The sequence below is a fragment of the Oncorhynchus nerka genome, linkage group LG22 (assembly GCF_034236695.1).
Source record: "Oncorhynchus nerka isolate Pitt River linkage group LG22, Oner_Uvic_2.0, whole genome shotgun sequence".
Classification (NCBI taxonomy): domain Eukaryota; kingdom Metazoa; phylum Chordata; class Actinopteri; order Salmoniformes; family Salmonidae; genus Oncorhynchus; species Oncorhynchus nerka.
Window position 1 is genome coordinate 87,588,881 of NC_088417.1, and position 16,033 is coordinate 87,604,913.

General features: G+C 43.4%; 1 protein-coding gene across 1 annotated transcript; it reads left to right on the plus strand.

Annotated features, from left to right (window-relative positions):
* Positions 1-1,679: 1,679 nt before the first annotated feature.
* LOC115105942 (heterogeneous nuclear ribonucleoprotein K-like) lies at positions 1,680-14,882 on the plus strand. Its single transcript, XM_029628463.2, is given in 17 exon segments — positions 1,680-1,785; positions 3,074-3,183; positions 3,906-4,003; positions 4,254-4,310; positions 5,676-5,719; positions 6,832-6,904; positions 7,025-7,138; positions 7,418-7,546; positions 9,914-10,196; positions 10,199-10,220; positions 10,433-10,486; positions 10,936-10,978; positions 12,937-12,952; positions 13,148-13,180; positions 13,294-13,361; positions 13,622-13,791; positions 13,986-14,882. Coding segments are annotated over 16 exon segments (1,296 nt in total). The 5' UTR covers positions 1,680-1,785; positions 3,074-3,122; the 3' UTR covers positions 14,017-14,882.
* Positions 14,883-16,033: the final 1,151 nt, after the last annotated feature.

Sequence of the window (16,033 nt, forward strand, 5' to 3'; positions counted from 1 at the left end):
TCAGAACCGTAGGATAAATGAAAGGGGCATATAAACAGGCAATGAAAGTTCTAACAATATTCGATGATTACATTTCTCTAAAACAGGTCATAGGCTATATGTGCACCACCAAGGTAGAACAGTAGGCGAAATGAAGAGGTGAAAATAGACCAAATTATTAGCGTGAGGCACATTGAACGCCGTTTGGGTCTTTACTAAAAGATACACGTCATATAACACTATTTGACACATTAAATAAGCTTTTAATTTGACACATCAAATAACACAATTATATTATAGAATGTTGTGTGTGCTGAATTTGCATGTGCAAGCCAAGCGCCACCACTTCTATCAGTAGCACTGTCAAAGCTGTACAAAACAAGCACACTTCAGCCACGAACGATGTGAGTACAATATCGCGTTGGTGAAAATAGACCAAATTATTAGGGTGAGGCACATGGGCTACTAACAGCTTACTACACAACATACACTTAGTATTACTTTCTTAGCTACAGTATACATATCTCCCTTGCATATTACATAATTTATACAGCATTATACAATACATTTTTGGACTCGCCATGTGCAGGGGCCGCGGCCGTCCTTTGTGGGCAAATTTTGTCATCAAAGTCTGGAATTCTCTGGATTTATGTTGGGAACTCAGAAGAAAAATCACACAGCCACTCCATTGAATAGCAGGCTGATATTCGTGGTTGCTTTGCAATGCTTGCAGTTTGTCACTGATTTCTTCCAAACCACTCATTGTTGAGTTTTCGATTTCCACCTTGTTGTGTAATCTTTGTCCAATGGCCGATGAGCACCGATACGTTTTATCTATAATTTCTCTTCATTATTTCTCTTCATATGATAAGGATCAAAAAGGATTTGCCAGTAGATTGTTGACTAGATTCATGATGATGACTGCTAGCTTGATTGAAAGTAAGATGTTGACATGATCAGTCCAATCTACTGTACATATAACGTGATTTGACGTCATTTTATCTGTGGCCAGTGACCTTGAACCTTATTGGAAAGGCACTTGTAATATAATTCTATGGCAGGATCCAAAGGGCAGAAATTTTGGATGTCTACCCTTACTAAGGACTTAAACTTGGCGGTGACGTACTGTCCCCATGAGTGACAGAACACTGAGCCAATCACGGCACAATGCTCCTATTTTCTGCTGGTTCCCTCCACCACCACAGAAAGCACTGAGCTAGGCTGAAACACCTGCATTTTGGAGCTGCTTTACTCAAGAAAACAAAAAAGAGACCATGTGTGTATGCAGCTTTATTAACTGAATTACATATTATTCTTTTTAAAAAAAAAACATTGTTTGCAAACTGATTTGTGACACTATTAATGCCAAAATAACATGTAAAACAGGCAAGCCCCCCTAATTACATTAAAAAAAAAAAATTGTTTGGTTGTTTTTTTTGTTGCTAAAAATGTGGAGCCTCACTCGTCCTGCCACTGAGTGGTAGGTACTGATAGGCACGGTCTCTGGGGCTCGGGACGTGTAAGTCCCGCCCAGTTGCTATAACGACTCCCTCATAGCTCTGCATGATTGGTAAATCAAAGGTTCGTGCCTGGCGTCAGCTAATTTGTCGACCTCTTACATTTCTTTGAAGACGTGTTGACTTTGAGAGACAACTGACATACCCAATCTTCAACCTGCTCTCTCCAATCAGTGAAAGAAGAAAGTAGACTGTCTCCCTATTTTGCTGTTTCACTGTACTCGGAAGGTTTTAGTTGCTGACAATTTCAGGACAAGAAATTGCTGTGGAGAACGCGGTTTGGCTGGAGGTTTGTTAAATATTTTATTTACATTTTTTAGGTTTGTGGTTAAAGTTAAATTATAAAGAGGTTGTTTGTTAGTTCATTTGCATTGTAATCGGTCAATGAGAATTAAATCACTTTTAGGCTCAGTTGGGGATAAGCCTCGTGAACTCTATCGCTAATATTAGCTACGCTAACTAACGGTAGGTAGCTATGTAGCTAACGTTAGCATCTAGCCTAGCTAATTTAGCTAGCTATCTAGCTAGATACCATATTTATTTTGCCCTTTTGAGAACGTCAGCTAACATTAGTTAAGTATTACAATTATTTGGACTTTAGTTAACTTATTCAGCCAATCGTTAAACGACACTAGGCCGTTTACAATACACTAACGTTACACTGTAATCTACAGCGTATGTATGTTAGCTACTTGTACAGATGAGTAGTAAGTCTAGTTAACGTTAGCTGCTGGTGGCTAACTAACGCAGCCAGGTTGTTAGCTAATGTGATAATAACTAACGTTACCTGCGCGTTAGTTAATACAGGTTAAGACTGCTGGTTAACGTTAGTCAGACAACTGACGTTAAACCAATTTAGCTGACTAAAAAATAAGTAATCTAGCCGTTAGCTAACGTTAATCTATATGTGTTTGTGCAGAAGCAAGTAACGTTAACTAGTTAAGCCTTTAATGTAGCAACACCGGAAATAATCTAGCTACTCTATGTAGCAAACGTTAATTTGGCTAGATTACTTAGTGTTTCCATGTATAACATTAGCATGTTGTCTAGTTCCCTAGTTAACAGCTGCTAGTAGTAACATCTGCGTCAGTAGTCAACGAACGTTAGCTAAGTATCTAGCTAATGTCATCCAGTTCTTTGTTAATGTAACTCATTGGCTTGCAGGCATCCAGAAATAGGTTTTCATAATATTTGAGGCAGAGAATACTACACCCACATAACTACCTAGCTAGCGGTTCACAATGACTCAAACTTCCTCCTACAATTTGTTGGGGGGGGTACTATTTTCATTTTAGCCCAGTTATCATGATTATGTCAAGTGGTAACCACTCATATCAAGGGCAGTGATTTGGGATATATTCCATTGTATTATAGTAGAGAACTTTTGTGTATCCTGTGGCCAAGAATTAATAGGAATTAAAATTGTAAATAGGGGCAAGGCAGCAACAGGTTTGATTAGTGACAAGATTGGATTGGTGAGGCATTTATCATGAGGTGAGTTTCCCTTGGTCTTGTCTGATGCAGCCTCAGTGTCCTCAAAAGGCATAGCCTAATTTTACATTGTTGCCTTCACACAGCAGATCCACAGTGAGAAGCCTGTTCTCATTTCACCGCTGGTGCAAGACAATGGAGACAGAAATCGAGCAGCAGGAAGAAGAGACCACTTTCAGCAACACTGACACTAACGGTAAAGCTATTGTAGGCTATTTTGGCAGTGCCTCATCAAAGCTGTGTGTAAGCCATGCATTTGCCTTGATTAGACTAGAAATATAACACTGCTTTTCTCTAATAGCTGTTATCAGTCAGAAGGGACTACAGGGATTGACATTAAGGGATGCTTCGATTTTCCTTGGGCAAGTGAGCCAAACAATCAAACCTTTTTAAAGAATTCCAGTAGCCTAAAACTGATCGTTCTGGTTCCTCCCTGTTATTTATGTAAAATACAGACAATTTATGGCAAGTTAAGCCTGCTTTGATATGTTATTTCTTTCGAATAACAACCAAAATACTAATAATTCAATTACTGATTTTTCTGGTTCCTCCCCTATGTGTAGGTGAAAGGCCTGCAATATATTGCACTTCTGGGTGTAAATAGCTAATTACAATTTTTGGGCAAGTGAAGGGCAACCAAAAATTACTGCTGACCTGCCTGATGGGCAGGTACTTTTCAGACCTTAATGTAAATCCCTGGACTACTGGTATAGCTACATGCTGGCACCATGTGTGCATGTCAGATGGCCATGTGTTTCTCTTGTCCAGGTCACTGCTGTTTCGGGAGCAGTTCCGCCTAATTTTAATCCAGGAAGTGGACTGGTAAGGGCTGGGTGGATGCTGTCGCCTGGCTTTTGGCTGGAACCCGTATTGGGAAGAACATAGCATTAGGCTAACTTTCCAGGTTTCTCCCTCCAGGAAAACGCCCTGCCGAGGACATGGAGGAGGAGCAGGCCTTCAAGCGCTCTCGCAACACTGATGAGATGGTGGAGTTGAGGGTACTGCTGCAGAGCAAAGTAAGCCTTGCAACAGAAATGGGATTGTAGGCCTATTGCGTTTAAATCAGGAATTCCCTAGATTTTTTTGTTTGTTTACTGTGTAAAATCCACAATGGTATTTCTTACATCTCCTTCTTCCTGGATAGGTAGGTGTTTTTTCTGGTGTTCTGAGTTTTGCTAATCACATCCCATCTTCCAAGTTTCATATCATTCAGCGGACTCTCAGACCCATTACTCTGTTCCTAAGGAAACACTTGTTTCTCCTCAGAATGCTGGAGCTGTTATCGGAAAGGGCGGCAAGAATATAAAAGCCTTACGCACAGACGTGAGTACAGTTGGCATTGTCAAATTCTTTCCTCCACTGGGGGATTTGCTGTAAAGCTATATTTATGTACTTATAAACCTGACATTTTCATAGACATTATGGTATCCAATTACCCCATTCTAATGACAACCCTTATGCGTCCTATTAAAGAAATGTAACCCCTGTACTAAATAGTTTCCCTCTTATATATACACGCACATCTATCTATATCTCATCTCCCATCTATAGCCAATCATTCTGTTATCTGAATATATTGTTGGACTTGATTGGGTCAATTCCACATTAACAGAATGATGCAGAGACTTACTTTAAAATGTCAAACACAAACCAAAGATTTGGAAAGTTAAACAAACCATAGAACTCTATGCACATGGACTACTTTCAACAATTTCCACTGAACATTTAACAGAAAACACATTTACTTGAACAGTGCAGCTGCAAAGTTTAACAGAAGGAAGGTTTGTGCCATCATTCTGTTACCAAATTTTGCATTTGCAAATTGATGGCCGAGTTATATTTTTTGTTGCATTAATTGTATTTTTTTGTTGGTTTACATTTTAAAATGAAAAATTGCAGTCTGCATCATTCTGTTACTGTGGAATTGGTCAAATGTTGCATGTCTGTGAACACTTGGAGGGATATTTGCGATGTTTTTGTACAGTAGTCAGATTCTCTTTCCCAAATGACACATCTATAGGTTGGCTCATGTGAACAGACATGGTTTGGCTTGATTGGATCAGATTTGGGGAAGAGTGGGTGTGGGCATTTTTCTTGTGTTTCCAATAAAAGGGAACTATCCTCTACTAGTCTCTGAAGGTGATTTCTAATGCACCTTACATCCCTGAAGCAATACCGGACTGTGGCGATGCCATAAAAACCCCTTTAAACAGGTGTCTCAAAGCCTGAGCGGACCTATAGTATATTACAGCCTCTGTAGTATCTATGCAGTCCATTTAGCTAAGTGTCTTTGCTAGAGCTGGCTTAGTCCAGCTGCCCTTTTTTCTTGTGCACTCACCATCTTTTTTTTTTTTTTGTTCTTTTTTTTTTGGAAGCTATATAGTGAAGGAGTATAGCGTGTATTCAATTAAAATGTATTCCTTCTCCCCCTCTTCCCTCTCCTTTACTTTGTTATTTTTGGCCACCTTCCTCCGTTGCCCATGTACTGGATCGACATGCCCCTCCTGCGTTGCCCACCTTGACGTTGGCCCAACCTTCGCCCCTGAACGCCCGCCCACCTGACACCCCGGTTGGCCCTGCCCCGCCCCGCCGCCCGCCCACAAACGTGCCCCTCCCTAAACGGGCACCTTACTTGACATCTTGTGATTGAATGCCCTTGCCCAATGCCAACCTCCACGGCCAATGCAGTACAATGCCAGTGTATCTGTCCCTGACAGCAGTGGCCCAGAGCGGTATGTCCCACCAGTTATTGCCTCACTGCCTGATTAGAACAGAGAAAAACACATGTCTTTGATAGCCTGCCTTCTGTTTCATTTGAACATTTTCTACATATAGAACCTCCCTCTCCCTTTATCAAGAGACGTGTATTGTTCCATTTGAATTGTTCTGTCTTCTCCCCCCCTCTACCCTTCTTCCCCCACATTCAAGTATTTCCATTTAATTTGGACCTTTTTTTCACTAGAAATTAAATCAATGAACCCACTTTCAGTAGATCATATTAAATGGGAGGAGCCCAGCTGTTGGCTGCTGTTACCTTTCTGTGGTATTTTTAATTGTGATTTGTGGAAAGCCAATGATCTTTCCCACTCTGTCCTTGTGGCCCACCTTGCTACTCCCTGCCCTGCCCCTCCCCCACCCCACTGTTCTCAACATCACTGTTCATGATCTGAGTGCTCAAGCTCCGCCCACTCTGTAACTCATCAGTGTTCTCTTTTTTCCCCCCTTGTGCTACATCTCTCCGTTGGGTTTCTCTATCCTCCAGGTTTCTCCCCTCTTGTTTTTCTCTCAGTCCCCCCCCCATCAGTCAAGACTGCCTGCCAAACCTTTCATTCCACCCTCTATCCTGTCCACCACCTACCTAGTGGTTACCACTCACATCCCCCCTGCTTTTTTTATTTTGTTTCTCTTCTACCTTCCGACTCCCTGTCACTGAGAATGTGTGCCGGTGGCACGATTGTGATGGCAGGTTTTTTTATTAACTTTTTTCTTTCTTCCCCTCAAGTGCTGGTGGTGATGGTTAAAGGACCCCCCTCCAGACAGAGCCCCTCCCTCCAGACAGAGCCCCCAGACAGTGGTCAGCCTTGTGCTTCATGTTGTAACCCTAAAGCCTCGCTCTCTTGTTGGATGTGAGATAAATGAGCGCACATCAAGTTGCTCACATTTCAGTCCAGTGTTGGGAAAGTCTTTTTTCTTTTTGTTTTTAAACGTTACATTTTTTATTTATTTTTTTAGCTCTGTGCTTCATAGGAGTGTTAGTCTGGAAGTAAGTTTTTCTTTATTTTTTGCTTTTTGTCCTCCCTCTGTTTTGCCTTGTTGCCTTTGGCCACATGCTATTCCTTACCAGGATCCTGAGTGTAAGTGCAGATATTGAGACTATCGGAGAGATTCTGCTGAAGATTATCCCTACTCTGGAAGAGGTGAGTGCCCCGCGGCCACCAGAGATATACACGTATAGGTTTATCTTTTTCCTAATCTTCAAAGTCAAGAGCTAAAAAGGCTTTCTTTCACATGACTGATCTGTACCTGTTTTTTCCTAGTACCAGCATTATAACGGGATTGATTTTGACTGCGAGCTGCGTTTGCTGATCCATCAGAGTCTGGCCGGAGGCATCATTGGGGTGAAGGGTACCAAGATAAAGGAGTTAAGAGAGGTAAGATGGGATCCCACTGATTTCAAATGCTGACTTGACTCTGTCCATACTCATTTACAAGAATTAGCTGAAGTGCATAGATTGCATGTGCTTGATCTGTCCTAACAGGTTTTCTTTGTTGCCCACTTGTCCACAAATGGTTATGGGGAATGTATTGATGATTTCATTTAATGCTCACAGCTGAAGACTGGTCAAACCCATTTTGAACATATGGCATTGTGCTGCGTCTTCCTGTTGTGTTATGGGTCTATTTCATGCTGGGCTTCATGTCTCCACCAGAACACCCAGACTACCATCAAGCTATTCCAGGAGTGCTGTCCTCACTCCACTGACCGAGTGGTTCTGGTTGGAGGAAAGCCAGACCGTGTCGTCGATTGCATCAAAGTTATCCTGGAGTTGGTATCTGAGGTGGGTGAGAGTTAGGTCTGTGACGGTCATGGAATTTTGGATGACTTATTGTTCAGCTAAATGACGCACTCTCCGTTATAGTAGTTTTAATAGCGTGCGGATAAATTTTAGCACGCACATTTTCTCTTTTCCTGACTGCATGTGCTGTGCTTCTGCAGATAGAGGGTTTCCCAAACGCTGACCTGGTGACCCCCCTGTGTGCATGTTTTGGTGTTTGCCCTAGCACTACACAGCTGATTCAAATTGCCAACTCATCAAGCAACCAAAGACTAATTTGCTACAACACCTTGCTTGTTTCAGCAAGGAGCAACAAAGTTTCATTGTGTTGTAAAGGGTCCTTGTTACCGTGGAAACTGACTCGACTGTACAAATGCCTGGCTGCCCAGTGTTTAGTCAACTGTTCGTTCCACAATTTATTTGATTTTTAAACCCCCTACTGTAAGTATTCTATAATTGTCGGTAAAAGGATTGTACGGTAATTGTGTCAGCTCTTGTGAGTTCAGTTCTGAGCCAGTGACCGCAACACACTTCACCACCATCACCAGTGTCTAAACATGGAAACTCAATGAGTCAAACTAGAATTGTACTTGTTTAATAACAGGAGATGCTTTTTTGTTTTTTATACACTGCTCAAAAAAATAAAGGGAACACTAAAATAACACATCCTAGATCTGAATGAATGAAATATATTTATTAAATTCTTTTTTCTTTACATAGTTGAATGTGCTGACAACAAAATCACGCAAATTATCAATGGAAATCAAATTTATCAACCCATGGAGGTCTGGATTTGGAGTCACTCAAAATTAAAGTGGAAAACCACACTACAGGCTGATCTAACTTTGATGTAATGTCCTTAAAACAAGTCAAAATGAGGCTCAGTAGTGTGTGTGTGGCCTCCACATGCCTGTATGACCTCTCTACATCGCCTGGGCATGCTCCTGATGAGGTGGCGGATGGTCTCCTCAGGGATCTCCTCCCAGACCTGGACTAAAGCATCCGCCAACTCCTGGACAGTCTGTGGTGCAATGTGGCGTTGGTGGATGGAGCGAGACATGATGTCCCCGATGTGCTCAATTGGATTCAGGTCTGAGGAACGGGCGGGCCAGTCCATAGCATCAATGCCTTCCTCTTGCAGGAACTGCTGACACACTCCAGCCACATGAGGTCTAGCATTGTCTTGCATTAGGAGGAACCCAGGGCCAACCGCACCAGCATATGGTCTCACAAGGGGTCTGAGGATCTCATCTCGGTACCTAATGGCAGTCAGGCTACCTCTGGCGAGCACATGGAGGGCTGTGCGGCCCCCCCAAAGAAATACCACCCCACACCATGACTGACCCACCGCCAAACCAGTCATGCTGGAGGATGTTGCAGGCAGCAGAAAGTTCTCTACGGCGTCTCCACACTCTGTCACGTCTGTCACATGTGCTCAGTGTGAACCTGCTTTCATCTGTGAAGAGCACAGGGCGCCAGTGGCGAACTTGCCAATCTTGGTGTTCTCTGGCAAATGCCAAACGTCCTGCACGGTGTTGGGCTGTAAGCACAACCCCCACCTGTGGACGTCGGGCCCTCATACCACACTCATGGAGTCTGTTTCTGACCGTTTGAGCAGGCACATGCACATTTGTGGCCTGCTGGAGGTCATTTTGCAGGGCTCTGGCAGTGCTGCTCCTCCTTGCACAAAGGCGGAGGGAGCGGTCCTGCTGCTGGGTTGTTGCCCTCCTACGGCCTCCTCCACGTCTCCTGTCGTACTGGCCTGTCTCCTGGTAGCGCCTCCATGCTCTGGACACTGGCACAACAGCATTTGAAATGTATTGTCAATCAGTGTTGCTTCCTAAGTGGACAGTTTGATTTCACAGAAGTGTGATTGGAGTTATATTGTGTTTAAGTGTTCCCTTTCTTTTTTGGAGCAGTGTATATTCCATTTACAACAGTTGTTGGCATTGTAGTAGTTCCAGAGCAAAACTCATTTATATAGGTAACTGGCAAAATAAAGGAAACACCATGAGAAATTACATCATTTGGTGGTGGAAAACTCTCTTAGGTGCTGCTCCAGGATCTCCCATAAGTGTTGAATTGATTTGAAATCTGGTGACTGACAACACACACACACCCTTTAAACCCATATGCTCCTTTGAGACCCTTCTTTCAAACTCACTGAGATCTATTCTAGCCATGGTAGCCAAAATAATGGGCAACTGGACATTTTTATACATGACCCTAAGCATGATGGTATGTTCATTTCTTAATTAACTCAGGAACTACACCTGTGTGGAAGCACCTGCTTTCAATATACGATTTCCTTTATTTTGGCAGTTATATGTAGCATCTCAACAATGGTCTCATAGTATTATCTATCTTCAGGCTCCTATCAAAGGGCGCGCCCAGCCTTACGACCCCAATTTCTACGACGAGACATACGACTACGGCGGCTTCACCATGATGTTCGAGGAGCGGGGCCGGCGGCCTATGGGGGGGTTCCCCGTACGGGGCCGGGGTGGCTTTGAGCGCATGCCCCCCGGCCGCGGCAGCCGACCCATGCCCCCCTCCAGACGGGACTATGATGACTTGAGCCCTCGCCGGGGACCGCCCCCTCCCCTGCCTACCAGAGGGCGTGGAGGGAGCCGGGCTCGAAACCTGCCCCTCCCCTACCACCACCCCCAAGAGGAGGGTAAGGAACTTGACTTCCTTTCAATTGTTGTTTATGGCTACCTCTTATCACCTCATCAGTCACTCAGTGACGTTTATAACCATGTGCCTTTGCTGTGCCTGAGTACATAGAACTAGAATGAACATGAACCTATTTTGTTGGACTAATCCTTTAAAGGAATCTTTTCTGGCACATTTCCACTGAGTCATGTTGACCCTGTCGTGTGGTTGCAGAGGCGACCGGTTCTCTCATCAGAGCTATCACGGCAACATGGACGACAGACCAAAGTAAGTCATTTGTGTAAAACAAAGGCAGCACCTGCAGATTAGTTAGGGTGGAACTCCTTCACCTCTCCAAATCGAGTTAGTCAATTGGAGAATGGCTCACTCAGATGTGGAGATTACGATCTCTGTCAAATTATGTGTTTCATCCTTTTCTGTTGATTTAATGACCGTCAATACGGTTCTACCCATGACATGGTAGTTATTTTGTAAACATGACCGCTCATCCCATGAGTAGATGACTAAGAACACAATGTCAGTGTCTTCTTATCAACACAGATTTTAAAAACAACTTAGCTCTTCACACTTTCAGGAGGACTGGTATCACTCTTGTATAGTACAGACTTGTCAGCCCATTGGTTTGGTGGCTGCTATCAGTCCATCAGAGGTGGTGAACTGATCCCTCTCTTGTCATGTTAACCCCGACACCCTCCCTCCATCCCCTCTTATCTAAGCAGCGACAGGCGAGGAAGACCAGGAGACCGCTACGACAGCATGGTGAGGGACCTGGGCATTTTAAGTGTTTTAGATGAGGGTTTAGCATAGATGAGTGATAGAGCTTCAGTCTGTTGCCTGGTGTTTTAATAGTAGGCAAGTCGAATGCATTTTAATGGTTTTAGTTACAGTGCATTCGGAACCTTTTCAGCCCCTTTGACTTCTTCCACATTTTATGTTACAGCCTTATTCTAAAATGGATTAATTAGTCCCCCCTCCAAATCAATCTACACACACTACCTCATAATGACAATGCAATCAAAGGTTTTTATAAATGTTTGTGCATTTATGGGGAAAAAACACATTTACATAAGTATTCAAACGCTTTCCTCTGTACTTTGTTGAAGCTGGGATTACAGCCTCAAGTCTTCTTGGGTATGATGCTACAAGCTTGTGACATCTGTATTTGGGGAGTTTCTCCCATTCTTATCTGCAGATCCCCTCAAGCTCTGTCAGGTTGGATGGTGAGCGTCGCTGCACAGCTACTTTCAGGGCTCTCCAGAGATGTTCTATCGGGTTCAAGTCCGGGCTCTGCCAGAGCCACTTAAGGATATTCAGAGACTTGTCCCGAAGCCACTCCTGCGTTGTCTTGGCTGTGTGCCTAGGGTCGTTGTCCTGTTGGAAGGTGAACCTTCGCCCCAGTCTGAGGTCCTGAGCGCACAGGAGCAGGTTTTAATCAAGGATCTCTGTACTTTGCTCCGTTCATCTTTTCCTCGATCCTGGCAAGTCTCCCATTCCCTGCCGCTGAAAAACATCCACAGAGCATGATGCTGCCATCCATGCTTCACCGTAGGGATGGTTTTGGCCAGGTAATGAGCGGTGCCTGATTCCCTCCAGAAGTGACGCTTGGCATTCAGGCTAAAGAGTTCAATCTTGTTTTCATCAATCCCGAGAATCTTGTTTCTCATGTTCTGAGAGTATTTTAGGTGCCTTTTGGCAAACTGTATGCAGGCTGTCATGTGCCTTTTACTGAGGAGTGGCTTCCATCTGGCCACTACCATAAAGGCCTGATTGGTGGAGTGCTGCAGAGATGGTTGTCCTCATTGGAATGTTATCCCATCTCCACAGAGGAACTCTAGAGCTCTGTGACCATCGGGTTCTTGTTCACCTCCCTGACCAAGGCTCTTCTCCCCCGAATGCTCAGTTTGGCCAGAGGCCAGCTCTAGGAAGAGTCTGTGCCTCGGCACAATCCTTCGACCTCATTGCTTGGTTTTTGCTCTGACATGCAGATGCACCTTATATAGACAGGTGTGCTTTTCCAAATCATGTCCAATCAATTGAATTTACTACAGGTGGACTCCAAGTTGTAGAAACATCTCAAGCATGATCAAGGAGACAGGATGCACCTGAGCTCAATTGAGTCTCATAGCAAAGGATCTGAATACTTATGTAAATAAGGTATTTCTGTTTTTTAAATATTTTTTTTATACATTTGCAACAATTTCTAAACCTGTTTTTGCTTTGTCGTTGTGGGGTAGGGTGTAGATTGAGGAAGAAAAGTAATTTAAAACATTTTATAGTGAGGCTGTAACATAACAAAATGTTGAAAAAGGGGTCTGAATCATTTCCAAATGCACTGTACGTGTGTAAATGGATTGGGATTATTATCCTGCCCTAGTGAAATCATGGTGGTTTGGACACTGGCGCTGCTCTTCACCAAGCGAACACACTGGTTAGGCCTCTTGTAGCCTGGCAACTGTTGTCTCCTTGGTTACCAAGGAGCAGCTGAATACTCTGGAGCCGCCAAACTAATAAATGAACTTCAGGTGAAACCATTCCGATTCGCTGACGGGGTTGGTCGGGTCGTACCAATAACATGCATAGTGGAAAATAATGCATATGCACAAATTATGGAGCTCAATATCAAACACATTTAAACCAGTATTTTACTTAATGAATGTTTCAGTCTTGTAATAAGTCTCTCAATTTGTCTTTCTCTCCCTATGTTCTGCTGAATACAGAGTGGTGGATACGGTGGTGAGTCTTCTAAGTTTCTTCTGGTCATGGTTGTCTACACTCTTGTTTGAATGTCTCTTTGGTCAGAGTATAGTTCTTTCTGTCTAGTAAGCACCACCAGCTCTCCCCTCTGTCCTTTGTTGGTCTGTCTGTGGTCTGTCAGCCACGGTGTGATGTATTGTTATCCTTCCTTTTCCTCCCTTCATATTTTCAAAGACAACACTTCCTCCTGGGAGCCCTTTCAGTCTGGTGAGTGCAAATGAATGACATTTGTATCAATGTCTCATTTTGTTGCTTCTGTATTTGTTTTCGTGTCGTTTTGAGACTTTCCACACGAGGATCAATTCTGAGTCTCTCTCCAGGTGGCCGAGGGTCATACAGTGACATCGGGGGTCCCGTCATCACGACACAAGTTACCATCCCCAAGGATGTGAGTAAAGGTTTAATCGGCACAGTCCCAAGCGTAATAACAACCCTTACCACAGATCGACACAGACATCCCTGTAATATATTCATGAGAAGGACCGAGATGAGATTATTCCCAATTGATCAAAAAGTTCCCACATCAGCCTTTATTTATATGTGATTGATACCCCCCCCAAAAAAAAAACCTGTGCCCCCTTTACCTGGTTGTCATTGTGCCGATCACATTGTTGGGGAGAAGTAACCCTGGCTTCCCACTTGTTGTAGCTGGCCGGCTCCATCATTGGGAAGGGCGGACAGCGGATCAAGCAGATCCGTCATGAGTCGGGAGCGTCCATCAAGATCGACGAGCCACTAGAGGGCTCCGAGGACCGCATCATCACCATCAATGGAACACAGGACCAGATCCAGAACGCCCAGTATCTACTGCAGAACAGGCACGTGCTAGCACCCTTTCCTCGTCTCCGCTGAAAGCAGTATGGTGGAAACCTATTCATCCCTGTCCCCTATCCGTGGTAATCAAGGAAGGAAATGAGTCGCTCATGACTAACAGATGAAATTGAACTTAAAGTAGTTCTAGAAATGACTTCTGGGGTCCCTTTATTCACTTGTCCACTGTGTTTTGTTGCAGTGTGAAGCAGTACTCTGGTCGGTTCTTCTAAAGAGGGAAGAGGAGCCAATCTGCCATGCCCGTTCGCTCCCTCTATTCAGAGCCAACATTCCTCAGCTTTGGGTAGTTGTGTGCCCCTCACCCTGTCATCTAACACCTTTTAATAAGAAGTTTGGAAATTCTCTCGAAGCTGTCGGATGAGTGTATCCCTTTTTTTTTTTGCCTTGCTTGTTTTTTGGGGTTTTTCTTTATTGATTATTTTCCTGTTCTGTACTTGGAGTAAACTAACCTGTCTGTGTTCACTCTTGGCCTCCCCTGCTCCTCCCAGTCAGTACAGCATGCAGAATGTAATCTTGTTTTGTAAGACATTTTATGATTTAAAAAAAACAAAAACATCTAGTTTATTTTTGCTTAATTTTTTCCCCCTGCTGAAAGATAAGGGGCTGTATAAAAATGTACAGTAATTGTGTCATAGGATGAAGAGTGCTAGGATTGTTTCATTTTGTTGGGAGACTGATAGGGCTAAAATAAAGTATTGTTAATTTTAAGTTTTCTACATGATTTCAGCTGGTTAACGGGGAGGGACTTGATATAATTCCTTTAATATGTAATCATTGACATTTGGATCCATTTAGACTGGCTAAAGCCTGTTTTTTTTATTTATGTCGGTTTGGAAGTGTTTTTAACATTTTAGATGGGCTCTTTGTAGACACCAGTCAGTTTGGGATGGGAATGCAGCCTTTCTTTCCATATGAGTGGCATGTCACCCCTGTTAATCTACCGGTCTGTGGGGTATAGTGTCTGCTGCAAGTCTGAGTAATAAAGTCTGTGCCACCTTTTACTAAACATGTGGGGGGAGGTTTTGTTATTTTTCCATGTTTCCTAGATGCGATTAATAAAATGGTGTAATAAAATCAACTTGATATTTTCAGTAAACTGTGCTTTCAGTATAAAGGAGAAGTTAGGTGTAGCTGTAATGGTAGGCATTTTCTACAAGTAATGCAGCATGAGTATTAAGTAATACCTAGTTGACAAGTAAGGCTATGATTCATATGCCACATTGACATCTGTGTTCTGTATTAACATACTGAGTATACAAAACATTAAGCACTCCTGCTCTTTCCATGACCGACTAGTCAGATGAATCCAGGTGAATGCTATGATCCCTTATTGATGTCACCTGTTAAATCCACTTCAATCAACCATTTCAAAGATTTTACTGAGTTTATATAAGGAAATCAGTCAATTGAAATACATTCATTGGGCCCTAGTCTATGGATTTCACATGATGGTAGGGGCGCAGCCATGGGTGGGCCTGGGAGCGCATAGGTCCACCCACTTGGGAGCCAGGCTCAGCCAATCAGAATGAGTTTGGACGATCCCGCAGCTGTAGAAGCCAGATGTGTAGGTTCTTGGCTGGCATGGTTACACGTAGTCTGCGATTGTGTGGCTGGTTGGAGTTACTGCCGAATTCTCAAACAATGTTGGAGGCGGCTTCTGGTAGAGAAATTAACATTAAATTCTCTGGCAACGGGGCTCCAGAGTGGCGCAGCGTTCTAAGGCACTGCATCTCTGTGCTATAGCTGTCACTACGGACCCTGGTTTGATTCCATGCTGTATCACAACCGGCTGTGATTGGGAGTCCCATAGGGCGATTGTCCCAGCGTCATTAGGGTTTGGCCGGAGTAGGCCGTCATTGTAAATAATAATTTGTTCTTAACTGACTTGCCTTGTTAAATAAATAAAAACAGCTCTGGTGGACATTCCTGCAGTCAGCCTGCCAATTGCACGCTCCCTCAACTTGAGACAGCTGTGACTTCGTGTTGTGTGACAAAACTGCAGATTTTAGTGTCCTTTTATTGTCCCTAGCACAAGGTGCACCTGTGTAATGATCATGCTATATAAACCGTTTCTTGATCTGCCACACCTGTCAGGTGGATGGAATGTCTTGGTAAAGGAGAAATTCTTACTAACAGGGATGTAAACAAATTAGTGCACAAAATTGGAGAGAAATAAGCTTTTTATGCTTATGGAAAAATTCAGACCTTTTATTTCAGCTCATGAAACAT